The following is a 27,756-nucleotide window of genomic DNA, read 5'->3' on the forward strand; positions in this document are numbered from 1 at the left end:
GGGAGTGTATGAAGAGTCCCAGTTAACACGCTGTAAAAACAAAAAAGATCTCATTATTTCTGTTTCCATGGAAACCAGACTGGGATTTGGCAGACCCCAGTGATTCAGCACATCCACCCTGGTTGCCATGGTGACATTGAACAGTGAGTCAGCTTGTTGCCAGGCGATGACTCAGCAAAACACACACATACACACACGCGCGCACACCCGCACACGCACGCTTGCGCGTTCGCACACACAAAGTTTCTGCCCTGTACAAAGACAATAAATGCTTTCTTTTCTATTATGTTCCATTCTATTCCATTCTCTCTAACAGTACTCTGTTAGTTTTGACTTATTTAAATGAATTATAGCTGACTAATAATTTGACTGTTTATTAATCACATGTTTCTCCCCGCCCCTCCGGGACGTCCCCACTCCTCGCCCCACAAGAAACACTTCCCTCCACCATGCCCAGATACGCAACATCAAGCTTTCAGTTAGTCATGACCGGATGCGACGCAGACTTCAAAATAAAATGACATTTTCAACGAAAACAGACACGTGGTGAAATGACATACTAACACGAAAGTGATTAGCGCGCAAATACAAACTGTTGTAAATGGGGGGGCTGAAATTCAGGATTTCATCTCACACACAACTTAAATGCTCTCATATACCCATCGCCACACAATAAGAGCATTTCAGCAGTGATGTAAGTGAAAAACATTTTAATAATGAATGTGAGCATGTGTGATCCCCTGTGTGAGAGCGTTTCACTCATTTGTATGAGTTTTTCCATTTGTGTAGGTATGAGAGCGTTTCAGTAATGGGTATGTAGTAAATGAGAGCTGTCAGAGTACCTTTTTTTTAACACTGTCATACTCTTTTACTGAAATTGAAGTAGCTTTTGTTTTGAAATTCGGGCAGGATGTAACAGTTGTTGGCTTCGACTAGCTTGGCGGGTTAATGAAACCCACACACACTCACAAACACAAACGCACGCACGCATGCTCCACACACACTCTCGCTTGAGGTAAAGAAGAGGTCGGAGGACAACTCGTCTGTTGGAGCTAGTGGAGGAAAAAAACGGCGTCTGAAACTCGTCATAAGGCTACATCGACCCACCGCCAACAAATGATGACGTGTGGTTGTCTTTTCAGGATTAAATACTAACTAAAAAGAAGACGGAGAACGGGAGAGAACGGGCGGAGAATTCGAGCGGAGATCCATGTTATCCACACTCGTAGTTACAGGTTGCTAGCGGAGTTAGCCACCTAGCCGCGGTTAGCTCGCCGCGAGTGGCCAACTTTTCACCGTTTTCCGGCCAAACTCGCTCGTTCAGTCCAGCAAAATGTGCTGTTTCTCGGGACGTTCATCCACTTGGCCGGCGGCTAGCATAGGCTGAGAGCCACTCTTTTTTTCGTGTGTGTTTTTCTTCTGCTGCACTTTTCGGAGCTGTTGAATTGACCCCCCAAAAAAAGAAAAGAAAAGAGGTGGACTTTGCCCTACGGCTGTTGTAACGTTAACCTCCTTCAAAAAAGGCATCCATTGATCCTACCATTGGGAATATTTTAAAACTGCTTTTTAAAGAAGACAAAGTTGTCCCGGAGGATTTTTGTGTGTGGGTTTTTTTTGCCTGTGTGGAAAATGGATGCGGGCATAGAGAAGGAATGCAGCGCCTTGGGAGGTCTCTTCCAGATCATCATGAACGACATGAAGGTAATCATGTTTAAATCACATTTAAATGGGATTTTCGTGGGTTTTAACTATAACAGCATCAGGGAAGAGAAGATTCATTCATTGTTGTTCAGGATTGTCTGCCTCGTCCACGAACATTGTTGGGCCTGCCTTGTGTTTAGAAGCAAAGCGAATTGGTGAAAGGTCTTCACAGGCAAAGGACAGTCGCTGCTTGGCACCGCAACAAACAAATAATGATTATTGCTTTTAGCAATTGCATTACGTTTCGGACTCAGTGATTGCTTTACTTTTTTTCTTCCAAAAATACATTGGTGCCTTGAGATACGAGACCGTTTAACCTTTTTTATTTGACTTGGGAGCGGAAACTTGGCGGCAGCGAACTCAACGGACTCAACTAGCAGAAGTTTGGCATTTAGTAAACAATTTTTCATCATATAGACTTCGACGTGTTTATTACCACTCCCAGTTGAAATATACTGCCTAAGGAAACAAAAAATTACACGTTGTGTATTTAACATAAACCACACATCTTAGCTTTTATCACATCATGAGAAATGTTCGATGATGTACCTTTTAAACTCCTTTACGCTCAAGTCACAGATACTACAATAAATTAGGAGCCTGGCGACTCCAAGTGGATAGAAATATGATGATGATGATTATGAACATAATCAATTGCTGCACGTCGAATTAGGGAACACGTTTTATAACTAATGTGGATAAACAAAAAAACAACTAAATGATTTGAGCTGGAAATGTTTTTTGATTTGAAAGAAGCGAGTGCATCGAATTGTATCAAATCTAATTGTACCACTTTTGAAATATATCGAAATACGTATTGAATCTTCTTTATTGGAGAGCTATAACTAGAAGGAAATGGCGCGTTTACTGTACTGTCGAGGTCATTCGTCTGCATAAAGTCTTTTGCATCATCCCCTCTCAAACTGAGCCCCTCCATCCATCCATCAAATCAAATCGGGATCCCACTCAACCCAACTGTTACACTTTCAAATCAAACCTTCCTTGGATTGGTTTTGGAATCCATGTAACAAAAACCTTATCAAATCATATTTCGTGGAGAGATGCACATCCCGAATTGAGGCACTTTAGTCGTTCATATTGTATTTATTCACCAGTGCACTGTTTGGGGTTAGTCCGATGCTGGTTGAAAAGAGGTCTAGTGAGATGTGCCAATGTAACACGTTGTATCTAAAATGACTCTTCTTTTTTTTTGGGGGGGGGGGGGGTGATGATACATTAACTTGAACTCCAAATTTGACACTTAAAGGCAGTAGGTGGACTTTGGTTGCAGTTCTATTGAGTTTTCCAACTGGAATCGGGCCATGTGAAAACGGGGGGGGGTAAAAAGGGGCCAGCCAGGGTGGAGGGTAAAAACATAAGGCAGCTTTTTACCAGCTGTGTCCTCTTTTGATGTTTGTTAGCCGCGTCTCTTGCCTCGTCTGTCTGGCTTTTTAAACCCGTAAAATTGGTTCTCTACCCTTAAGTAAACAATTAGAAACATTGGCAATTATTCTTTTAGGTTAATGGAAAATGTATAGTTATTGACGGGCATTAATTGCTTTAATAAAACCTTAACGCAAACGAGCAGCCCGTTTTTTTCACATTCAGAAATGTAGATCCTAAAGGTCCACATTTAGTCACCTTTCATTGTGGAATATGAACACAACTTGAACAGAAAATATCTTGGCTTGCAAGGAAGGCAAAATAGCTTGTTGGGTTTTTTTACTTGAAGAAATCAGATTTGTCAAGAACAAAAAAAGACCCCAAAAAATATTACTGTGTTCAGGAAATGCAGATACCTTTTACCAGACAGACATCATTTTTCCCTTGGAATGTAGGACTTAATTCACATAAGAACTTTTATGCAAAATTATTTTGTTGATATTTTTGTCTAGAAAAATGCTACTTCTCTACTAAAATAAACTGTGACTTCATCCATGTTTTATACCTTTATTTCAACTGAATTTTTCCAAAAAAAAATACAGCCATATTTTACCAAAAATTCTGCATAATTTTTCCTCCCAAAAAATACAGCTTAATTTGTAAACACACACAACCGAAATTTGGATACGTGGTCAAGAGATTCCGATTGGCCATGAAGCGACTTTAAAATAATGTCGCGCGCAACGGCTTAGGCATGTGAAACGTAAGACAAACATGGAATGTGGCACGGGACGTCTCGATTGAGGCTTTTACAGTCTGGATTGTGACACGATAATGACACAGATGAAATTTCTGTCTTGAGAAATCCGACCAGGTTTGCGTAACGGCGGCTCCTCAAATGACTCAACGATTTTCAAGGCAACGCTAAGATTTTTTTTTTTCTCAACACCTGTTGAACACATTTCTCGTTTGATCACCAAGGGCCGTCAGACAAGGGAGAGAAAATGAGGCGCTTTAGGTTTCACGCCGATGTCAAGCAATTTGTTGCTTACCTGATGGAACTTGTAGAGCGAGACCTGACTCATGTGTATTGGAACATAGCTGGGAAAAGGTGTGTGCGCGTGTGTTAATGTTTGTGTGTGTGTGTGTGTGTAAACCACGCAGTGTTGTGAGCAGGGGCGGAGCTACGTGGTGGCCATGGCCACCCCAGGCCATTCTCTGGCCACCAACATATCAAGCTGAAGATTACGAGTATGTTGAGCAAGGTTCTGAATAAGTGTTAATTTTTCCCGTGAAAACTTGACTGTAGATCAGAGGTGGGCAATCTCGGTCCTCGAGGGCCGGAGTCCTGCAGGTTTTGGAGGTTTCTCACTTCCAACACAAGCTGATTCCAATCAGCAGGCTCGTTATCAGGCTAATGCAGAGCTTGCTGATGAGCTGATCATATATCAGCTGTGTTGGAGAAGGGCAACATGCAAAACCTGCAGGACTCCGGCCCTCGATGCCCACCTCTGCTGTAGATGGTACGATAAACGGTGACTTCTCGGTTACACATCTCAGTTGGGCATCAAATCTTGAGTCGATTGGAATTGGGACTAACATTCCGATTGCCCTAGAAACGTTCATATTGCAAAATTCCGCCTTCCTGATTTGGTGCCGACGACCTGAAGAAGCTAAGTACTTCATTTCCCAGAACACCTTGCTTTATCAAAAGTCTTTGAATTGGTTGCCCTCACTCGTAAAATACACTGATAATAATAATAATAATAATGAAATCAAAAGAAATTGAAAGATTTTTACTTTGCTAACGACACCAATATGCAAAATGAAAATGTGGGTAAAGGAATTGTGTCGTTCCTCATTTCACAAATGGAAATCACATCACAGTCTGCATTTACTGCAATACTCCCAATTTCAAACGCGACAGCCAAGTAAGTTTACAGATTTTTTATCTGTAATGTAATTTTGTATTTTATTAGGACGACCATTTTCATTGGGAACTGTGTCACATATTATCATTTACTCACCACTTGAAACGTGTCGGCTAATGTATTATTTTCTACTACCCTAATGTTGTTTCTACAACAACAATACATTTGCCAGAGTGCGCGCGTGCGTTTATTTGTATGTGTGAGTCCGATTGGCATCCATGGCGCCGTCCCAAGCAGGGCAGTCCCGCTCGCCTTCTGCCTTGTTGGCATGCGCCGGAACGTCGCGTCTCGTGAATTAATCAGCCTTTCTGTCGGGGTAAATCTCTCCTCGGTGGCATCGCGACCCGATCGCTCACGATCAGTCTGGCACAAATGCACCCGAGCTCATCGAGGGCGCTATGCTAATTAATTGCTGACAAATGAACAACTAATGTGATGTTAATCCGTGTACTCCGGCTTCCTCCCACATTCCAAAAACATACATTGCCAGCGTCATTGAAGATGCTAAAGCCGGGGTCTGAAACTCGGGTTCCGTGGGCCATTTACTGCCCGCTGGAAGATATTTTTTGTCCCCCCTACTTGATATCAAAGTTTAAAGTTACAGGGATGTGATTTTTCCGCTAATTCGCGGAATTCCGCTTTTTTATCTCCCCCCCCCAAAAAAAATTCAGATTTTTTATTTTATTTTTTTATAGTAGTTCATTGTGTATGCACATGACTCCGACAGATAACATCTTCTGCTATAACAAAGACATTTGTGGTATGCTCTAATATGAGTTACTTTTCATTTGGTCATGATACAATTATTTGTTCATGAAATTAGAACTCTTCAACATTATTTATGTGTTAAGATATGATGATATTTTCAGTGATAGTTTTTAAAAGCAAAGGCAGTCCAATGTTTTTGAATGTGACTGATTTTGAGTTGACTAAAACTGCCATTTTATATGGGATAGTTCAATATACATTGAAAATTTATGCTGTTGTTTTGTCTATTTCTTTGTCATGTGAGTGCATTGAAAGTACTTAAAAACACCCCCAGACCCCCGGCTAAATTTTCAGATAATTTCACTTTGGTCAAAACACATCCCTGAAGTTAGTGTGGCCCCCACTTTACGGCAAAATGTAATTCACCAAGTGGAAAGAAAAGACATCCTGTCTCCTGGTCCCAATCACGTCTTTTTCAAGAACAACTCGTACGGTCTGCGGGGTTGATTATCTTCCGCTTACATCATCGCAGCGTCTCAAACGAGGAGCCCAAACACGAGACTGATGGGGCAGACCAGCGGGCGACCCTGTCCACTCGTCCGCCCACCGTCCATCCCTTGCGTATGTCCTCCTGCCATGTGTGTGCCGCATCGTCTTGCTCTCCTCCCCGCCGTGTCATTCCAGCGCTGCATCGGGATTCAATTAGTGCTTTTCTGCTCGTTAGCTGTTTACTTGAAAGGAAACTGTCGCTCCCGACAACAGCAGACCTCTTCACGCTCCTCCTCCTCTTCTCTGCCTGCTGACTGAAATTGAAACCTTGTGAGTATGTATGAGTTAGAATGGCAAAACTCCTACAACTGTGACTACTCGTACACCAGTAGAACCTTCGGATTGTTGGAAGCAATCCTCCCCTTTCCCATCTGTAAATCTTTATGAACTGTCACACAAGTACAAAAATGAATGAATCACTGTTGATATTAAGATGTACAAACACCCAATCATGCCTTTAATGACCAAAGCAGTTGCTTATTCAATTGTTGTTTCACATCTTGGAGCAAAAAGAAGATTACGGGACTCGAAAAGGACCCCGTCATGTAGAACCCATGCTCCCTGCGTTTCCATTGCTTGGGATTACTGGGCCAACGCTACATCCGTTCTATTTGTTTGTTTCTCATCCAGATATTTACTGAAATGTATGTTCGTGATAGACGGTATGTACTATGTTTTAGGAACAGCTCGATTGTAAAAACCCCTGCTCTTTATTGTTGCTTGTGTTTTTGTGGTCCAGTGGTTGATTTCAACTTAGTCTGTCAAGACACTCTCCACCCAGGGAGTCGTGATAATGCAAAATGTGTAACACGCATTCAAGGACTCGCTCGTATCATCCTATGTGACATGTACTGACCTCCGTCATCATCAAAATAGAAAAGTTTGTGGTTCCACAAGAATCCCAGCCAGGCATATTTCTCACGGTGTCGGAACAAGAGATCCAACCAAGTCTAATCAGAGCTGTTTGATCTACTTGACAATCTTTCTCCTGAATCAGCTTCGTTTGGGATGACTATTACGGAATGTTCCACATGATCACGCTCAGGAGGATGTACACGGGGGAGGGAGGGACGGACAGACATGAGTCAACAGGTAGCGCGACGGATGAGTGACGCTCAATGGAGGGTGTGGCGCTATGACACACGCACACACATACTGGGTTTGGAGCAGCACTCCTGTTTAAAGGCGGAGGGTTGGTGCACTTTAATAGACTCAGAGGTCATTGGCTATCTCGACAGTCAGAATTTATTGAGTGTGGAGTGTTCGTATCGTAATGGTTCATGGTGATGACTCGTCCACCTTAAGACCTGAATCCACCCAGGTATTGATAATGGACATAGAAAAATTGTAAATCATTGTACTGAATTCCTGATACTGGAAAAATCTGCAGTTCTTCAAAGGATTCAAATTCTGAATTGAAATTTAATTGTGACTATAAGATAATTGTGATCGGTGCACCCCTAGTTAAATTTGATTTATTTTTCATGTTTTGCTATCATGACAATTAGAACCACCATATGTAGTAATGGCTTGTTTCAGTTGATCAAAATGATTGAGTAAATTAGTGGCAAGACACATAAGTCCAATTTGAAATCTAAAATTCTATGTTCGATATATCAAAGGAAGCCGCTATATTTGAGCAGATGGCGATATGAGACCCACGGGACTTGAAACCAGGACTCGTCCACAGAGACGTCGCGACTCGGCGTTTCCTAATGATCGGCGCGATCTGGATGAGTGTGCGATGGCGTCAAAGCCCGGATTCCAGCAGTCGCCGAATCAACTTTAAGCTCATCATTTTGCAGTGCGCCTCTTCCGTTCGTGACCTTCCCTGAACAAACCATTAGCCCGATGTTGACATGGCCCGGCTGACTGCTTTCACTCCTTTTGTCCCGCTTTGACCCAACCAGCGCCGCTCAAACAAACCTTTCAACCTGCTGTTTGAACAGCCGCAACTGCCCTCGTCCCTGCGTTGGTCTCCCTCCCCAGACTACTTTAAAGCTCAGATGCAAATGGAGGCTTCCATGCGTGCATCCACTTTTCAGCTGGATTTACACTGCAGCTCTAATTGCTCAATATCTGATTTTGTTTGTCTTGTTCCATGTATATTTCAAGTCACACATTTCCCATCTGGCTGTGTTTACATGAAAGGAACACACGAAACAACCCAGGCTCCCAAATTGAGCGTCTGTCAATGTAAAATGAACCAAGAATTTTCCCATCACCTCTCAGATTTTCTTTGAGGTGTGATTGAAAATGGAAGAGCCCAAACACATTCTAAACCTCGTCTTCCTTTCTATTCCTAATTAGCTGAAAACTTGTTAGCCTTCTGCTCTTGTTCGGTTTTAAACAAAAATATTTGTATTCGGGGAACATTTTTGTCGCGTGCATTGTTGCCATCCTACAGTTTTCGTACTGTACCAGATGCTGATGTCATCCTTCACCTAATTCAGGGGTAGGCAACCCTGGTCTTCGAGAGCCACTAGTCGGTTTTCCATCCAAATGTTTTGACATTTTTAAGCACATTTTGTGAATATTTGCAAAAACGGACATGCGACTTGTGCCCGTCTCCATCTGTTCCTCTTTTGCGAATATTGGGGGGGGGGGGGGGGGGCTACTGTAGGTGGCGGCATACATGGAAAACAGGCGGGACAGCAGGTCTCGGGGACTAGGGTTCCCTACGCCTGACCTCATTACTTTGAATACAAGAAGCCGTGCTGCAGCCTGAAAGCCAACACAGTTGGAACAATGTTCCTCTTTTCCGTGTTCTGGCGGATGAATCTTGAGTCTTGTCTTTTACTCTGATCCAAGAGGCTTCTCTCTCTCTCCCTGGCCATCCCCCGCCGTCCCTCGCTGAAAATGCTAGAAGGCTTTGCAATTTTTCCTACACTGTGTCGGAAACAACAAGACTGTGGTTTCTTCTAAATTTAGTGCAAGGGTTCCTCTTTTCTTTTAGCAGCTGGAACTCCCCGTGGAGCACGGTGGAAATAACTGTCACAGAGCCTCCACTCATTCAAAACAACGTGCTCCTGTGGCGTAGCGGGTCATCCATTGGCTTGACAACTAAATGAGATCTTTCTTTAGTCAGTCACTTTGGAGGTAGCCTCAAGTCTCGCCTCAGTCTCCTTCTCTGTCGTCAGTCACTAGAGTAAACAGAGATTAGGGATTGGAGGCTGGCGGCAGGTGACTACACACCCTGACTCCAGTCATTAATAGTAAACCGGCTCGACTGATTGGATAACAGCTCCGAGTATCCCCTCTGCACGCAGAACTGTTTATAGCTTAGCTCGTGTGCACCGCATGCACTTGTAGGTTGGCGTACGGGAAGGCACGGGTACTGCAAGTCTGCATTTCAATGCAACTATCCCTCCATTTGATGTGCTGATACTGTTCAGGGTCACACGGTCAATTATACCGATATTTGTAGTAGGTTGGGTTCATTTGGTGTGGAACTAGTTTAGTGAACCATCAGTGGCAATATGATGTGGCGATTAAATTTTTGTGGTTTTACAGTCATAACGGCCTATGTGGTCTGCGTCAAAATGAGTTTGACACCCCAGCGCTGTACCATGCCAACGACATCAGTTTTCATGCTAGTGCTGCACAGGCATTGCCCACTGCTGCACCATTGGCAGAGGACCGTTACATTCCTTGTCGGTCACAACAAACTCGGGTAGAATGTGAAGTTTAGGCGAGAAAGTAGCGAGGGAACCCGCTTGCACTCAAAGTGGGTTGGTGATTCTTTTGAGAGGAGTTCGCTGACCGCTTAAAAAAACGTTGTCAACAAGCAAGTCGAGTGTTTTCTGCTGCTGCACTGCAATTTCATGCCCAGCATCTCGTTTAACCCCTGCCCGTCTAATCTCATCATACTTTGAAATCTTTGGCCACGTTGATGAAAGGGCTGGCTACGTACACCCTGTGGCTGTAGACTGGAATTTTCTCCATTTCTCAATAGATTGCTTCGTGTCAGAGGCGTAACACAGGCGCAATGACAGCTGTGTGAGAGGGAGTAGCGTTAAGTCAGGACTGGGGTGTAAAGTTTAACCACTGTGACTCGCTCTCATTACTGGTCAGGTTGACTGCGGTCATCGCTATCCGACGAGTATTTTGTACGTTGGTGGAGATGGCCACACAAAAGCCAATATGGTAATGTGACGTCACTGGCGTGTGTGCCGCAGCCATTGTGTGGGATCTGTGTGAAAGACGCTGGAAAAGACTCTGGATAACAAGCAAAATTGTGATAAACTAATGCATCCTAGCTGGTCAGGAGATTTGACTCTGGCTGGCGGTGATGCAGCGTGTCAGCTGAAAGCCTTCAGTGGGCTTGTAGCTAAGAGGCTAACGGCACAGCGTGAAAGGGTTAAAAGCTTTTCATCTACTCTCCGGCCGGCCAAGCGTCAGCATCAGCAGAGGTCAGACGGGTTGCAGAGAGTCGAGTTCTGGCTGAGCAGCTGCTGCATTCGGCGCCTGCAGTGCGAAGCAGCCTTGGATTACATCATCAGTCAAAACAGGTTTCTGGCCCATGAAGGACGCGTCACACACCAGGAGCAAACGTTCCTAAACTTGTCTGATATCTTTTCGATAAGGCAAAAGAACACACATTTCTATTTGAGGGTTTTGGAAAGAATAATTGCCTGTTTTGATAGTTGAACTGTAAATATATCCTATGATCCCAAAACACTTTAATATCAGTTTGGAGTTAATTGTACATGATGATTTGATTAAGAAAAAACGCACTGGAAGTGCAAGGACACCCAGCGCGCATGTGGCTGTTTGCAACCCATAAGGATACCCTCAACTACTACTTTCCTAATTAGACATTGTATGGCATTTATGTCTCAGTAATGCATTGATACAGTAAAATGCCTATTGGTGTTTCTTGTGCCATGAGATCAGCTGTTAACTTGAAAAAAAATTGTCAACAGCATCGACTCAGCTCCATTGTTGATTAGTCATCAAAACTCCAGATTATCTGATGATGAAAGTTTCAGCTCCATCCCGTTGAGTGTATTAATCCTCTCTGGCTGCGTCTGTAATTCCCCGAAAGCGCCACTGTTCTCACGCTCAACCTCCCCACATGCAATGTCACACCGCTTTTTATTTGATTTATCATATCTCACCAAGGTCATATGCGCCGCTCTTTTACGAGCATAATAGCATTAGATCCGCATCGGTGTGACCTGTAAGAGCTATTATTAAAAATGCCAAACCCGTCTCCACATACTCCCACCTTGTCCACTAAAGAAATTGACCGCATATTTCTCGGTTCACTATTCACAGATTTGCCATTTTTTCCTCTGTGGGATGTTTTGCTAAAAAAAAAAAAAGTTTAGATTTTTTGGCCTAAATAGCAAAGTAGGACATATTAATATATAATATTAATATTAATAATTATCGCAGAAGTGCTGTATGTTCAACATCTTGACTGAGTTGAAAGGCTTTGTATGTTGTGGAGGTGCCAAGTTTAGTTTTGGTTGTTAGAAGCTAAGCAAACACTTGCTGCATTAAAAAAATAAAAATAAAATCATCTATATTTAATTTTTAAGGGTGATACAAAATTAGTTTAAAAAATTCTCACATCATATTTTACTATATGTGATGTAACTATTTTTTTTATTTATATTTATTTATTTATATATATTATATTTTTTTAATATTGTAATCGTTGAATTGCCCAATTATTGGACAGCAGACGTTCTACAGTTCAACATTCTACATATACATGTTTAGTTGCGAGTTAATAGTTGATTGTGTTGTTTTTGTCTGGGATAATCATAACAGTTAACAGTTCAACATTATTTCAAACCAAGTTTGTTAGTTTTTGTGTGTGTTTTGTTTATTGTGTTATGTTGTTGCTTCGTACTATTAGTTTCGAAATAAATTTTCAGTTGGTTACTGAAGTGAGTGTAAACCCTGTGGTTTGTTTTTTTCTGCAGGCCAGTTATCCCACGTGGGAGGACTTTGTCAACAAGGGAGTCAAACTTCAGTCACAACTCAGGTAAGAGCACCCGCATTTTAGCAATATTATCAATCTAACAGTGGATACATTTGTCGTTTTTTTTTAGCCCAATGTCTCACAAGTTCTTGACCTAGGGTACATTTTACAACGTTTTGTTTCCACATCAAGTACTCGCTGGTTACCAGCCAATCACGGGGCACATGCAGTCAGTCACATTCACACTTAACGGACAATGTCCAGTCTTGAGTGAAGCTAACGTGCTTGCTTTGAGAGTGGTGAGAGCCCAGATTAAAACCCCAAACTGTGAGGCAGACGTACTAACCACTACCGCGCCGCGCTGCCACATTTATTTTGTTTTGTTTTTACTATTTAATAGCTTTGAATATTAAAATAACCCATCCCAAACTCGTTATTACACTGCAGTGAAACAGGACAGCAACAAAGGTATCCATTTTGCAACTTCCCTCTGCTTTACATAAAAGCTGAATTCGCACAGACACACACACACACTGTCATCTGATCATCTTGGTTAGGTTTACAAGAGTAATGGCCGTGTGTGTGTGTGTGTGTGTGTGTGCGCTCATGCAGCGGTGGCGTAGCATACATAGTGTAGCCTGGTAATAAAACACGCGTGCACACGCACGTGCACGGCAGACAATAGGTCTATTGATGATAATGATGTGGCTTCAGAGGGTTTCCAGTTGCACTGCCGAACTGGCCTCTCATGTGGCTTTTCGCATTCAGGCGTCCAATAACGAATTCACAGCGTGAGAGACTCGGGCTCATGTTGTTGTCGGCGTCCTTGTTTTGAGTCACTTTCGTATTTTTGCTGTGGCGATGTCGTTAGAGGAGCAAACGTGTGTCGACTGTTGTGGAGCAGAGCAATGTGTCTCGTCAAGGTTACGGATGTGCGCAAACTGCTAAATACTACGGAGCGTTCCGGTACACGGCGGTGCTTCATTAATCTAGCTACACACTACTCTGTGAACAAACACATTGCAGCTCAGCCACTGGCAAGCGATTACGCCTTTGGCAGTGCGTTAAACTCATTTGAAATGACATCACATGTTGTGAATATCAGTCCAGTATGCAAAAACAACAACTTAACAACTGCACGTTCCTAAAAAGAAAAGATGTGAATTGAACCAGGTTATTAGATACGGTGACCCCCCCACGATTTGCAGTTAGGGATCAAGACACACTGCAGATAGAGAAAATATCATAACGTGAGCAATTGGCACGTCCCCAAGCGTTTATACTTGCCTATATTAATACTTACAACCCTACATATACCCCCAAGCTACATGAAAAAAAAAACAGGAGTTGGTGAATTTGCAAATGGGGAACCGCAAATTCACTGCATAAATAATTGTGTTTGATCATCTTTCATTTCCTGGGAAATCGATTGTTCACAGTTTTCAGTTTTTTGTTTTTGTTTGAATGTCATACATTTTTTTCCTGTTTGTACAAAAGAGAAGTATTTTGTTCCTTTACTGTACCCAATTCATGTTTGGCATACTGTCCATTACACTTTGAGTAAACATCCATTAAATACCCATTTCTCCTTTTTTGAACGTGGCCAACTTTTTTTAACCTTGTGTGACAATGAATAATGCTATAAAAAAAACATTACACCTTCGTGTTTTAAGTTACGACTACATTTGGTTCTTTTTTTACAGCAGCTAAAAAAGATTAACTGGTATAGATTTTTTCATTTCTCTTATTCAGATTCCACTGTATGGTAGAAAGAGCCGAAGTACATAATTTAGATCATTTTTTTATTGCTCGGCCTCATTCCTGTGCCTAATCGCTGTCACTTTCAGGAAGCATGTAGATGCTCTTGTGTGTGTGTGTGTGTGTGTTTATGCTAAATGTGTGTTGCCTGTCACACTATTCAGGACCACCATCCTGGTGACGGGCGCCTTCCTGGATGCTTTTCAAAAAGTAGCCGACATGGCGATGGGCTCGAGAGGTAAGCACAAACACGACTGCAACGCATCCACCACCACGAAAGCCCCCCCCCCCCCCCCCCCAGCGGAACGTGTTGATTCTTTTGCTGCGCGTGGGTAGCTCCGCGATGTAGTCTTAAGACGGTTGCTGTGATTATGTAAGACCAGTTGGTATTAAAATGAAGTCTAACATGTGGGGGCGGGAGTGCCAGGGGAACCAATCATGGCCGCTCCCCTCCATGGAAGCAGCAGCAGACCTGCTCTGTCATGCCTGAATGTTTGTTAAAGAAAAAAAAAAAGAGTAAACACTTGATAGGTCCAATTATAGAAAATGTTTGTTTTCGTTCCCCAAATGCAATGGGATGCCATCACTTATAGATTATGCACAAAAAGTTTGGCATATTCCGCATTCAGGGTAAATGACATGCGTTCTCAACACATTTTGATGTCATGAGACCAAAATGACACCCAACAATGGATCAACAGCGCCGCGACATTGTGTGGCTTCAAACAGGAAGTCAAGTGGCCACTGAGCTTAGAGTGCAACCGAGAGCCTGGAAGAGTCACAAAAAGCCATAGAAGTGGACGTCCTTTGTAAATATTCATGGCTCGTTCATCTGCTTTTTGGACGACAGCAAATTGTGCAATAAGTAAAGTGAAACGTTGAACTACTGGACATGTGTACTCCAAGGTTCACTGATGGTCAAATTAAGTTCACCTGTAAAGGTTGTACATTTTAATTTTACACACAAGCCCAATCACTGTTATTTTCTGCTCATTCGCTGCAAGCCATTCTCAAATTAGAGATCACAGCATTGCCAGCCATTTAACAGCATTTTAACATATATATATATATATATATATATATATATATATATATATATATATATATATATATATATATATACATACATATATATATATAAAACCATGATAGAGAGCTTTGGATGGCAAAAATGATTCTGCACGCACTCTTTTTGTACCATCCATACGGTGTAGAAGTGCTTTGTGCCTAAACGTGGCCGACTTCCAATGTGTTGGCATTTCTCTACCTCAGACGTGACAAGCTGAGATTTACCGTACCGGTACCCCAATTTCAACTTCAAATTCAAAACAATGCAACAGCGCCATCTACAGGGATCCGATAGTCAACTACAGTATCTTAAGTTTACAAACCTGAGTTTCACAGACATGCTGGGCGTCCTCTTCGATGCCAGGACGTTTATATGCTTTCTAAGGACAGACGTTTGCATGTGCATAATAAGCGGCATAATATCCTTGCTGGGGTTTGAAAGAATCATCAGTCTTGATCATTATGAGCAAAGAACAAAGGAGTCTTTTGTTTCTTTTTCTTTTTTAAAGACACGTGTTCGTGTGAAGAAAACACAGTCTTGAGGCGCATGCATGGGTCACATCACATTGGACAGCATGCGTCCTTCACTGGAAGGCTGAGAGCTACCTTAAAGACACTTTTTTAGCCCATGCTCATAGCATCACGAGATAGAACAATCCAACACAAGGAAAATGAAGTAGAACAATATGCTGACGTTCTTGTAAAAATAAGCATTTTGTTTCGCTGATTCACAAGCTAAATTCACTTGATGTTTTATATTTTCTTGGACAGTTGATAAAACGTAGTCTACTGGATTCCACGAGAGACATTTTATTGAATTCAAGGTTTTTGTCCCGACCACCAAGACAGCCGGAATCCATGATTGAACAGAATCCATGGTCTCACACTTACCAACAGCATACCTGCGTGCTCCCGTCTGAAGCCCAAAATTTGTGGGCTGCTCGTTAAATCTGTCAAACATCTATAACTATGATTGACCATAACAGCAACAATTCCATCTAGGATACTTAATAATTTTCCATGTTTTACCTTGTGTTCGAAACCTCTTTTCATCTGGAACACAAGAGTGGACAATTACAACGTACATGACTGCCGGGTCAAAAAATAGCGCGTCTTCAACCTTGCGGCTGTGCCCTTCGGCATCCAAATCTTAACCATGAAGGAGATCTCATCCGTTCCCGCCGACTGATCTGCTTCAGCGCCGCTCGCAAAATAGAACCGCCGCCATCTGTTAGCCGCTAGCTAAGTGTTAGCCGGGATAAAGGGGGCCTTCACGCGTGTATACATGTTGACTGAGCACATTCCCCCACCTGTGTGTGTGTGTGTGTGTGTGTGTGTGTGTGTGTGTGTGTGTGTGTGTGTGTGTGTGTGTGTGTGTGTGTGTGTGTGTTTAGACAGCTGCCTCCTCCTTCATTCCCTGGGCTACTACTTTAGCTCGTCAGCTGCTTTGCCCGAGTGAGTTTGCCCGATAGCAATGGAACAGCTGACTTTGAACAAGGGCGCAAGTTAACACATTCTGACAACTATTATAATTTTTTTTTTTGGGGGGGGGGATATGGGGATCCCACCATCTCAACATGTGACGTGTGCAACATCATATGATTGGCTGAAGTAATCCGGCCAATTCCCACTATTTGCATGGAATTTTGCCTATTTTTTGTCACGTTACGTACCAAACTAGTGCGTACAGTAATTTCTGGACTACAAGGCGCACCCGACTGTAAGCCGCAAGTGTTTTCATGTTGCCGCACTTTCTTTTCCATAATGATGGTGCAAATTGTCTCGCTCTCGTTCTCTTTCCTACTGTATTTGGGCTCACTTGGTTTGTTTTGCTCTGCCTTGACGCTCTTGCGCTAACTTTATAGTGCGCCCTCTTGTGATCTGATGGATAAGCCTCACCTTGGTATTAGCCGCAGGGTCAAATGCAAGTGAAAAAAGTAGCGACTTGTAGTCCAGAAATGACTGTAGTGCATTTTCTAGTTGAGTGTTTCCTGAGGTGGTCCATCCACTGCCACATTCTTACACACATATGCTGAGCACTTAATTGTTTTGTTCCTTTCTAAAATTCTTCCCCTTATAGCACCCGCAGGCAACTATTTGTGTGTGCGTGTGTGTTTGTTTGAGATTCAGAACAGGTGAGATGTGTGTGTTCGGTGGGTGGTTGCCATGGTAATGGCCAAGTTGTAATTTTTCTGCATCAGTTTATTATTTGTCTCCTCTTGGAATTGCTGTGTTATTATGTTGCTTTTGTTTGTGTGGTGGGGTGGGGGGTGTAGGGCAATACCTGAAAACTTGGCAGTTTTTTGCAAGTAAACTGGTGAAATCTATTTTAGGGATGAGCGGTTCAGATAATGGATGGGTGGATTCCCGAACACGATCACCCACCAAACTCACTTAGTAGTGAGTAGAATTTTTTTTTAAATGAGCCCCCGTTGCTCTCAATAGCTTTATTTTAAAATAAATTTTGCGAGAACGTAACAAGATTGCAAATGGGAAGCAGATTACGAGCTGCCGATTGTTGCAACTCACGCCTAATAGCCAAACACAGACTAACAGCTAACCAATTTTGGATTTGTTGACGCCCACGTCACTCACCAGAGCAGGCCCCGCCTATTAAAACCATACACAATCAAAAGTCACAGATACTACAGTGGAATGTTTAGGTGGTTGATCCCAAGGTTTGTATATATGTATCGTTATCTGAATACTGCTACAGTCGATGGGATACTCAATAGAATACAGTTCAAGGATTGGTGGTACGAGGAACCTTTCATTACTGATTGAAGATTTTTAACTCTTGTGATTTCACCACGTTGATAGCGTGTTGTATTCTTGTATGCCATTCATTGCCTTCACTAAGTGGACATAGTGTGAGCCAGTGCCACATAATTGATTGACACACAATTGATCTGTGGCCACAAATAGTAGCCGCGAGGCGTCGCCGTGTCTGTTTCACGCTGGATGATGTCACTTGTGACCCTGAGCTGCTTTTGTGTGTGTTGGTCGATGGTACCAGACTGTTGTCGAGATTGGATTCAATTAGGGAAAGTTGCCAGCATCGGAGTCGTAGCAGATGATCAGGCGTTTTATTCAATTTGCTACGTTCCACAAAACCAAGCAACGGTTCCGTCCACACACCGACTTAACTGTTTGATGCACCATGGTCGCATGTCTGACCGCGACAAATGCTTTCAACACAAGAAGGCCCATATTTAAACTGTAAATGGGCCAAAAACACTCATCCAAATACATTTACCTTAACAACAAATTGCTTACAGATGATGTGATTTTGAATAAAAATGCAACACATTCCAAAGACTCTTTCCTAATAAGCCAGGCTAAGCATGCTCAAAAAGATTTTCGCCACTCATCATATTTCCTAGGCAGGAATTACTACTTTCCTATTAGCCTGAGGCTTTCGTGGCATACTAGGGTGTTGCAGAAAGAGATATAGAGATTCTGTGAATATGTGAGAGAAAAATGCAAATGACCACAAATTGTACAGTACATTGGACCTTTGGAACGTGAATGATTTGGCCGTCAACTTTTTCCCCACAAAAATTCAGCAAGAATTCAAAATTTGATTGAAAACAGCGTAAGCAAATGGCCTCCCAATCAAATCGTTGTACGGCCCCCAAAAAGTGATCGCGGCTTTCCAGGGTTTCTTATGTCAAAAATGACTGGTATGGGCAGATTGCAGGCACCAAAAGATTTCAAAACAAAATGTACTAAATTACACAAGTGTTGTCATCATCAGCTGATTAAAAAAAAAAAAGTGTCCTCCTTCCTTCCCGTCTGTGGTGCCCCCGTGTGACTCATCACCATGGCAACCAAGGAACAGTTGACGTCTTTGGCATCATGTTTTTTTTTTTCTCTAAGCGCACACACACACACAAAGGTGCTGACGGGCCATTATGGAAGTTTCCGAAGGTCAGTGACTGAAGGCCGGTGGTTGCCTCATCCTGACAAGCTGGTCAATGAATCAATAAGTGGATCAATACAAGCAGACAGGAAGATTGATGAAGTGTTGTGTTGTGTTGTCACTCTTTCAAACTCAAACTGTTGTCACGGTGACCAGTCGGCGAGGTATGGGGCACATTGCCACGGTTACACACGTTTCACATCACACACACCTGGACAAGCTGCTGTTGAATGAGTCGCATTATGAGCGGCGAGAGAGTGAGGCCGGAAAAATGTTGCTTCGGTGAGGCCGCTGAACAGTTTGTCCTCTGTCTTTCCCTCTCAGGAGGGAAATTGTAAATGACGAGCACAGCTTATTTTCCTTTCACTTTTCCATCCAGTTCCATTAAGCAGATCGGTGTTTGTCCATCGTGAGGGGTTTAGGTTTGCTTGTTTTAATTGCCTCGAGCGGAAAATGTATTTTGTGTACCAGACAGGATTCGAACACGCTCACAAAACGTTATACGGCGGCAGACACTTTGATGGCTGCAGTGCAACAGGAAGGAAAAGGCAAATAACGCAAACACGCCTCGACACACCTTGTACCCGGGCTTTGTGTACGGTTTGCGTGCGCATGCAGAAAGATTATGAATGACAAATGCAGGAAGTTGTACTGCACTTGCTTACATCACTTCCTGTTTTTGCTGGCGCCTCCCATTTCGTTCAGACTTCATAAAAAATCGCGTGCCAGCATACTGTATGTTTCCCATGAATGTATTTCCTGGAGTTGTGTATAAATCACTTGAGTTAATTGCACTAAGATGCCGTCACAATCCTCCATTGTTGTTACCCTGAAAACTGAAAGGCTGCGCCGCACTTGAGTTGTTACTTAACACAATGAACCAATTATTTAGCCACATTTGGTTATTACTTATTATATACTATATAGTGCAGTGAAACCTCCATTTTTTTCAACACCAAAGCATGAGTTCTCAAACTGCCGCCTGCAAGCCTTATCTTGAGGACCATAAAATAATTGGCATTACATTATGTTGTGTCATTGGAAGATAATTGCATACTTTACCTCCATTTGGGCAAAAGCGCACCATTAAAACAAAAACTGTTAACCAATTACTTAGTTTTTAATTAACTCATTCAACATCAGCCCTAACCTGTATAGACAATTATCAACTTTCTTGGGTGGACGTCGTTAGGATTCACTCGACTAGTCATTGAACCACAGCCTCATTGAGAAGCAATTTTTAAAACTCCTTTCAAAAGGTGACTTAAGATCAGCATCTGACTGTTGCATGTTTTGTTTTGCAGGTGCTACCAAAGAGATTGGCTCGGCTCTAACCAGGATGTGTATGAGGCACCGCAGCATTGAGTCCAAACTCAAACTTTTCACCACGTAAGACACATACACACACGTGTGCGCATGCGTTTGTGCACAACAGACGGCAGCAGGCGGCGGGTGATGCATTTATGTACCTGAAGGGGAAGAAGGAGACATGAAAGTGCGTCTAATGACACCTTTTATCTCAGTGTGGGAACGCCAGACGGTGATGACTCCGAGCTGGGAACTTGGATTTGTTGTTGTTCTAGCTTCAATCACAAGAAGACATTCATACAGTGTGCGAGGGCTGTAGAGCCTTTTTTTTTTTTTAAGGGAAACCTCAATCTTTAACGCGCATGCCACAAGAGTGAGCTTCATGCGATTCATTCAAGACATTCAGTCACATTTTTCTCTCCCCCTCTCAGTGCAATCTCGGAAAGTCTCATCACGCCGTTAGAGATGAAGATGGAGGAGTGGAGAAAAGCGGCCAGTCAGCTGGACAAAGATCACGCAAAAGGTTTGCCAGCTTGGACACGTAGGACGTGCCAACGCCACTGCGCAATGCCTCCTTCACATGTTTTTTTTCCCTTGTCTCAGAGTATAAAAAGGCGAGGGCGGATATCAAGAAAAAGTCGTCCGATACCGTCAAACTGCAGAAGAAGGTGAAGAAAGGTAAGATGGAGGCACAGCTTGTTTAACTTCATGAGGCATCTTTAGAAACTCATACTGAGTCATACACTGAATGTAAATACAAAATGGCCTCCTCAAATTACGTGAAAAGCACAAACCGTACCGTAAATGTGTGAGAGGCTTCCAAATAAAGAAAGACGGAAAGCTGACATTGACTCTATGCTCATGTAGATCACACACAAAAGTCTTTTTTGTTTTTTTGGGAGGCTCTGCTAAATAATTAGCGTATCGTAACGTATCATTAAAAAAACACATTCAGAAAGGTACAGTAGGAGTGAGGTCGTCGATAGAGCATTTGTTCTCTATAGTTTGCTAAATGTCTACATGGTAGGAGTCTCCTGTGACACACCCAGTGGCTGCCATGGCAACACCTGGCCACGCCATCCCCAAGACCAGAGATTACCACTTGGCAGCAGCCAAGACTGCCTACGGCCTTTTACAGCATGAGAGGCAACGCCCGAACACATGTTCAAACTCACCTCCGCAAACCCGATTATACACACACACACACACACGCACAAGTTGGTTTGTAAACACATCACATAACCGCTGAGTGACACTTCAGACTCTCCCAGGGTGAACCCCACTCGTGCGCTTTTTTTTTTTTTTACATCTCTGGACTTGTTTATTTGTTTTGCTTCTTTTGCCCATTTGACTTTGCACACACATTCCATCAGTCATGTTGGAAAGGGAAATCAAATAAACACTAAGTGATGGCCATTTGTGCCGGAGTAGATTTAATGCAGGGTTGGGCAAGCTATGATCTACCAGAGGAATTGATCGATAGGACTGCAAATGGAGATTCTCAATACCTGCTTTAAAAAATAATCCAGTGGGTTATGGTTGTATTTTTTACAGAAACTCACACATCAGCAGAGGTGTTCTCACTTTCTGTACTTAAGTAGAAGAACTTCGGAAATCCGGCTTAATTACGACATGCAGTTAGTTAGGCGGCTAGCTAGCTATACCCACACCCCTTAACTGCATATTCCCTTCGTGGCTGCTTTAGAACGCCTCATTGTCAGCCATGAGTGGGCGCATATCACGCAGAGATTGGGAGAATAGTGATGGGGCATTGTTTTGTTTTTGTTAAATGTCCGAGAGCTTTGTACTGCTGTGGCTGCTTTAGAGTTTCTCGTTGTACTGTCGTGGAAAAGCCCCGCGATGACCCAATGGAATTTCAGCCATTCCCTTTCAGATGAGATTTCGTGGCTCAAACATGTAGGCATAAGAAGGTGGTAGATGACGTAGCATCCAATTTGACAGGTCATAGCAGACGTATTTGATCGACAGTTAAGTAGGGTGTGGTTTCAAGTGCAATCAATGGACGCATCCCCCAAATTTATGCGTGGAAATGGTGGCTTGATTTTTCATTTAACTAATTTTCTCCCAAAAACATATAAATACCTTCTATTTTAAGTGTTTTAAGATGTATTTATATGTTTCAAATGTTTTTTTTATGCTAAAGCCTACAGAAGGCTTTGATGCAGCCTCTCAACTGAAGAGAACGGGTGAAGCAATGGTAGTAATTACAAAAACGGCCAGCAGGTGGCAGCAGAGTATAAGAGATCAACCAGGGCCAGGTTGCAAACATTCGCTTCCCCCACAGTTCTAAACAGATTTGTGAATAATAATGAAACTTTGCTATATTCTGATTGCTGATTGCTGCAAAACGGAAACAGATAGAAATAGAGACTCTAAACTTTCTTTTGGTAGGTTCTATGTTTTTATAGCAATAGAACACAATATTCTGTGGGCCTCGCAAAATCAGTCAAAATCCAGTAAAACAGCCGGGAGCGAAGGGGGGTTGCTTCAGTGAAAATGGCTGCGAGTGGATGAGTTCATCATTCAAGTCTGACAGGGTTGATAACACTCGTCTGTGCTGTGTCCAATTAAGAAGTCATTTCTTTTTACAGAGACTCCGAGTAACAAAGTATTTGTACTTCATGACTTCCCACCACCGCTCATCTCAACCATGTTGTTCTTGTTTTTGCAGCACGTTTGCCGCTAAGCTCCATTTTGCATGTCAATTTCTTTCCCTTGCTGCCTCAGTTCACTTCAGTTCATTCATGATAGGCTTGGCTGAAATATAATTACGGATCGTTCCACGTTTCCGTGTGTGTGTGTGTGTGTGTGTGTGTGTTGACACGCTCTATCATTATGTGGTGTGCGACCACTTCAGATAGCGTCTCAAGTTGCTCGTAGCGAGTGGCAGATGATGGGAGGAGTCGAGAGAGCTTTTAAAGGTGGTGGTCACCGTGTACTTATATGCTTACTCGTGTCATCTTAGATGGCGTCAAATGAGAAAGCAAAAAACATTTATGTGCAAAGAATAACCCTGGGATGTCATTGACTTGTCGTGTTGTTTGCCATTGTTTTGTTGAAGAGGGATAATCACAAAGACAATTCTCCTGACGGGGCGCATGGAGTTTAGCTAAACAAACGTTGTTTTGCATTTAATTAAAGTTGGACCAAACAGTCGTTTAGCCAAGCACGTCGCCTCGAGGTTAAGGCACAGACAAGTTTGAAAGAAGTGGATGGAACCACAGCGGCGTCACCCGCTGGTTTGTGGACTGCAAGGTTTCCCCCCCCCCCCTCTTGTTCTCCACAGTGTTTTATTCTACTCCACAAAGTACGTGTTGCTGCTCTCAGTCTCCTCATATGGAATAATGATCTTTTTTCCATGATCAAGAATGAAATACATGAGGCCGTCGTTTTCCACAATGGTGATGAAGACAGCACACTCATCCTACCTGTTGGCATCTGAGGAGAAAAGAATGTCCCACATTTTTGTTATCGCTGTTAGTGAACGAATGTCATTTAAGGCCGCCCGGGGCTAGCAGTACCCCAGTGTGTGTAAATGTGTGTGCGCGTGTGTCAGGAATGCAGACGGACTGGTTTTTACGTCCAAAGAAAGTGCTTCCCATGAGCCTTGCAAGCATCGACTTTTTTTTGGGCTACTGTTGCTTTCTCTCGTCAAGTGCTGGAGGCTGTTTACACTCACTTTAATGACTTTTAGTTTAGCCATTGAGAAACTACATCTGCGTGTATGTTGCTAATTCAAGTTGCTAGTGGTATCGTATATTACATACAACACATCACTATTGCTTGCTACTAACGATTATTTTAATAATCTAGTCATCTGTCAGTTCTTTTTTAGATTAGATGAATTTTAAAAAATCCTTCTCATTACTAAAAAAACACAAAATTATTTTAAATTGACAGTGCAGAAAAGGCACAAACATAAATGTAACTTGTCAGAAAAAGGGCAAAAATGTCGATTTTTCTTTTCCAAAGTAAAAGCAGATGTTTGCAAATGTCTTCTTTTGATTCAACACTAAGATAGTCGGTCTACGTTCGAGGAGGGTTTACTGAATGTTGACAGGTAGAATTTGGGTACAATTTTGGATTTGTACAGTTTTAAGTTGAACAAGATCTCAAAACGATGAATGGATTGTCGAAATAGTTGATTCATTTCATAATTAATTAGTTGACAATTCATTGTTGCACCTCTATCTACTATTGGGCCACGTCCCATAGCTTTAGCATTGCGCAATAGAGACTAATGGTGGCCACACAAACTATTGATACATATTACTATTTACACTTATTTTCACTAGATATAATAAAATACCATGGGCACACTCAGTTTTGTGAGATACTGTAAATACATTTGTGGGTCCACCAGGCTCCACTGTACCCTAAATGTTAAGTTTTTTTGGGGGGGGGGTTCCCCTCAAAAAGTGTATCCGGAGTTACGTTTCCTCTGCGTTCACGTCGACTTATTGTTGCGGTCGTGGAGTCACAGCCGCACACTGTGCACGTGTGTGAGTATGTGTGTTGTGTTTCCACGGCGGCCAGACGTCAGGCAGACTTAGCGGCGCAGCGACACTGAGCTTCTGTTCGCTATGTGAAAACGATCCCACTGACCCCACGGTGCTCCCACCCGCAGACGGTGTTAAACAAAAATGTCTGCCGGTTTTGTGTGTGCATGCATGAAGTTGTTTTGCTGATGAAATTGTTGAAATGGCTGACAAATGGTGTACACAATCCAATGAATGAAGAATAGGAAGCAGCTTGCTTTTTTCTAAACTTATTTTATACTCAACTGAGGTCCCCGATTGCGTAATCGGATAGATCTGACATCCCTGCATGATTATATTTGAGGAGGAGTATGGGCAACGAGTATACGACTTTCACTCCGGTTCTACGAGTCCCGGATGACCGCCAAAGCGCTGATTGTTGCCAAACTTGCCAACGCATGTGTGAAGAGAGCATTCAGTGCTTGAAGCAGGAGGGATGAAATTGAACTTTTTTTTCCTTTTTTTTTTTGTCATGTTACGACTACTTTATCTTAGAAAATGTGACTTTTTTCTTCTTTGTTAATAGGTGTTACTATTAAGAGGGGCTCATTGAAAACATTTTTTGTATCACACCTTCCTGTTTGTTCTCACTCATCTGAGTAGTTTACTTTATTTGAGTTTTGCTACATGGCAGTTTGCGTCTCTTCACACTTACGCGACACGCCTTTGCCTGTACAGTAAATAAAGGCTTTAGAATGGTGCCAGTTTAATCCACTTTGCATGATTTCCTACGGGGATTAAAATGTGTTTCATTGAAATCAACACAACTTTGAAGCCAAGCAGTCGATGCACAATTAAAAATACTAAAGGAAAATGTCAGTCAAGTATGTGAGAAACAGCTGACAGTATTGTTTGTGTTTGTGTTTTACTGCCCCCTGTTGACAACTGTCTGACATGCGTGTGCCGTAAACTCTTTTTTTTCTTTTTTTCTTTACTTACAACGCAATAAACATTCTGGTGTTTATTTGTAATCCTACCAATGTGAATATTTGAGCACGTATCAGTTAACACCACTCCGTCCTGTGTGTGCGCGTGTAGGGAAGGACGCAGTGCGCGGCCAGCTGGACAGCGCGCTGCAGGACGTCAATGTGCGCTACGCCGTCCTGGAGGAGACGGAGAAGAGGGCCGTGTGTCGGGCGCTCATAGAGGAGAGAGCGCGATACTGCACCTTTGTCACAATGCTGAAGCCAGTGCTGGTTAGTGTGTGTGTGTGTCACTGCTAATGGAAGTAGTACTGGTGTTAATGGTGGTCATGTCTCGTTTAGGACCACGAGATCAACATGCTGGGTGAGGTGACCCACCTGCAGACCATCCTGGAGGACCTCACCACGCTGACAGCCGAGCCCAACAAACTGCCACCAGCCAGCGAGCAGGTACGCGAACAACACTGCCACTTTCACTTCCTCCTTTTCTCCTCTGGCTGCATTTACACTGCAAGTCCACGTGAGCAGTTCCCTGTTTGGTGAACACCTGCATATTTGTGCTTCGGCATCTGCATATTTGCAAGGGATAGACCGATTATTGGCACTGATATTGGGCATTTTGGCAAGTATCGGTATTAGCCTTTTTTTTAAAAAAATCTGATGGGCGATAAAAGGTAAATTTATCTGAACTTTTTGTTTTTGTTTGACATTAAAACTAGAAATGTGAAAGTTTATGATATCAGGTATTTAGAATTTTTGGAAGAAAAACTTTTAATATAGAAAACTATAGAGCTATGGTATTGTTTAAATTTCCATTTAACTTTTTAAGACGTACTGGCAACCTTGGGAGCTCCCTGAACATTTTGTTAGAAATTTAAAAGGATATCTATGGTCTAAGAAATAAAAAAAATAAAAAAACTTTTACATTGTGAAAAGTCTGGGGGGGGGAAATCAATAACATGCTTTAAAACATTATAACAAAGTCAAGGCACTTGTATTAAAAACATAAAATAATAAAAATGACGTCAATATCCCCCCCACTTTTTTTTTTTTTTACTGAATAGGAATATCGGCTTCAAATATCAGTTATAATTGACATCCGTATTGGCCCTGAAAAAATCTATCTCTATCTAAAAGTCTATCTCTAAATTTGTATATTTGCACAATGCACATTTTGTTCTTTGGAACCTACTCTCCATTATTTGCTGAAAAACTACTAGGGGCTAGAGACAAAGGAATAAACTTAGTACTTTGGTGCCATCTGGTGGAATATTTTGAGTTGCTGTTAGTAGTAGTTTAGAATTTAAAAGTTAAAACTGCCAACCGATGTATTTTGCTCTTGTAGATAATTCAATATGTGTCGGCTCTGTAGAGGCCTGATTTTGATCAGAAGTTGTTGTTGTTTTTCTCCTCAGGTGATTTTGGACCTCAAAGGTTCCGATTTCAGCTACACCTACCAGACACCACCGGCCTCTCCTAGCAACACGCTGTCCAGGAAAAGCAGCATCAGCAGGTGAGATTTGCTCTAACTTCATGCCATTTTACACCATTTTTTTAAGCTCATGAATCTTTTCTTTTATTAGCTACCAATCTGGGTCAGTGCGACACGTCCCTTCCTTGGACTCCATCAGCTGTGCTGTGGATGGCGTTCACATCCAGGTAACATCTCCTACTCTAGCTGTATGTTGTGAATGCATATCAAATGAAGTCAACGGGACCACACCACACGCGGGAGAATTCAATAGCATACACCCGAATGTTTGACTCAAGTAAAAGGCCCCCCACACAAAAGGACACGCTGCCTCTCCTGTGTGTAGCAGCGCTCCTCCCAGTATCTTCTGATCGGCTGCGACGAAAGCGGCCGCTCGCTCAGCGAAGGGAGCTCGCCCTCTCGCCCGGGCGGCCGGCAGGGCAGCCGCGGTCGCTACGCTTACGCCGCCGGCCATCGGCTGGCGCCGGGCCGCCGCGTCAGCCGTCGGGATATGACCACCGTGAGACGCGCTAAGTTCCT

The 27,756-nt window shown here is 42.7% G+C and overlaps 1 protein-coding gene across 3 annotated transcripts in view; it reads left to right on the forward strand.

Moving 5' to 3' along the window:
- The first annotated feature begins 974 nt into the window (after positions 1–974).
- mtss1 (MTSS I-BAR domain containing 1) overlaps positions 975–27,756 on the forward strand; it is a 32,426-nt gene continuing 5,644 nt past the window's right edge. For 2 of the 3 annotated variants that reach the window (XM_077572728.1, XM_077572729.1), the window contains exons 1-11: positions 975–1,701; positions 12,209–12,270; positions 14,130–14,203; positions 20,260–20,344; positions 20,695–20,786; positions 20,867–20,941; positions 25,861–26,018; positions 26,088–26,195; positions 27,161–27,258; positions 27,329–27,404; positions 27,563–27,736. In XM_077572728.1, coding sequence (XP_077428854.1) covers positions 1,630–1,701; positions 12,209–12,270; positions 14,130–14,203; positions 20,260–20,344; positions 20,695–20,786; positions 20,867–20,941; positions 25,861–26,018; positions 26,088–26,195; positions 27,161–27,258; positions 27,329–27,404; positions 27,563–27,736 — 1,074 coding nt within the window. In that variant the 5' untranslated portion in view covers positions 975–1,629. The remainder of the gene's footprint in view (positions 1,702–12,208; positions 12,271–14,129; positions 14,204–20,259; positions 20,345–20,694; positions 20,787–20,866; positions 20,942–25,860; positions 26,019–26,087; positions 26,196–27,160; positions 27,259–27,328; positions 27,405–27,562; positions 27,737–27,756) is intronic. The other variant, XM_077572730.1, reaches the window with a different exon arrangement.

Source organism: Vanacampus margaritifer, chromosome 8 (genome assembly GCF_051991255.1).
Source record: "Vanacampus margaritifer isolate UIUO_Vmar chromosome 8, RoL_Vmar_1.0, whole genome shotgun sequence".
In the NCBI taxonomy this organism is placed as follows: Eukaryota; Metazoa; Chordata; class Actinopteri; order Syngnathiformes; family Syngnathidae; genus Vanacampus; species Vanacampus margaritifer.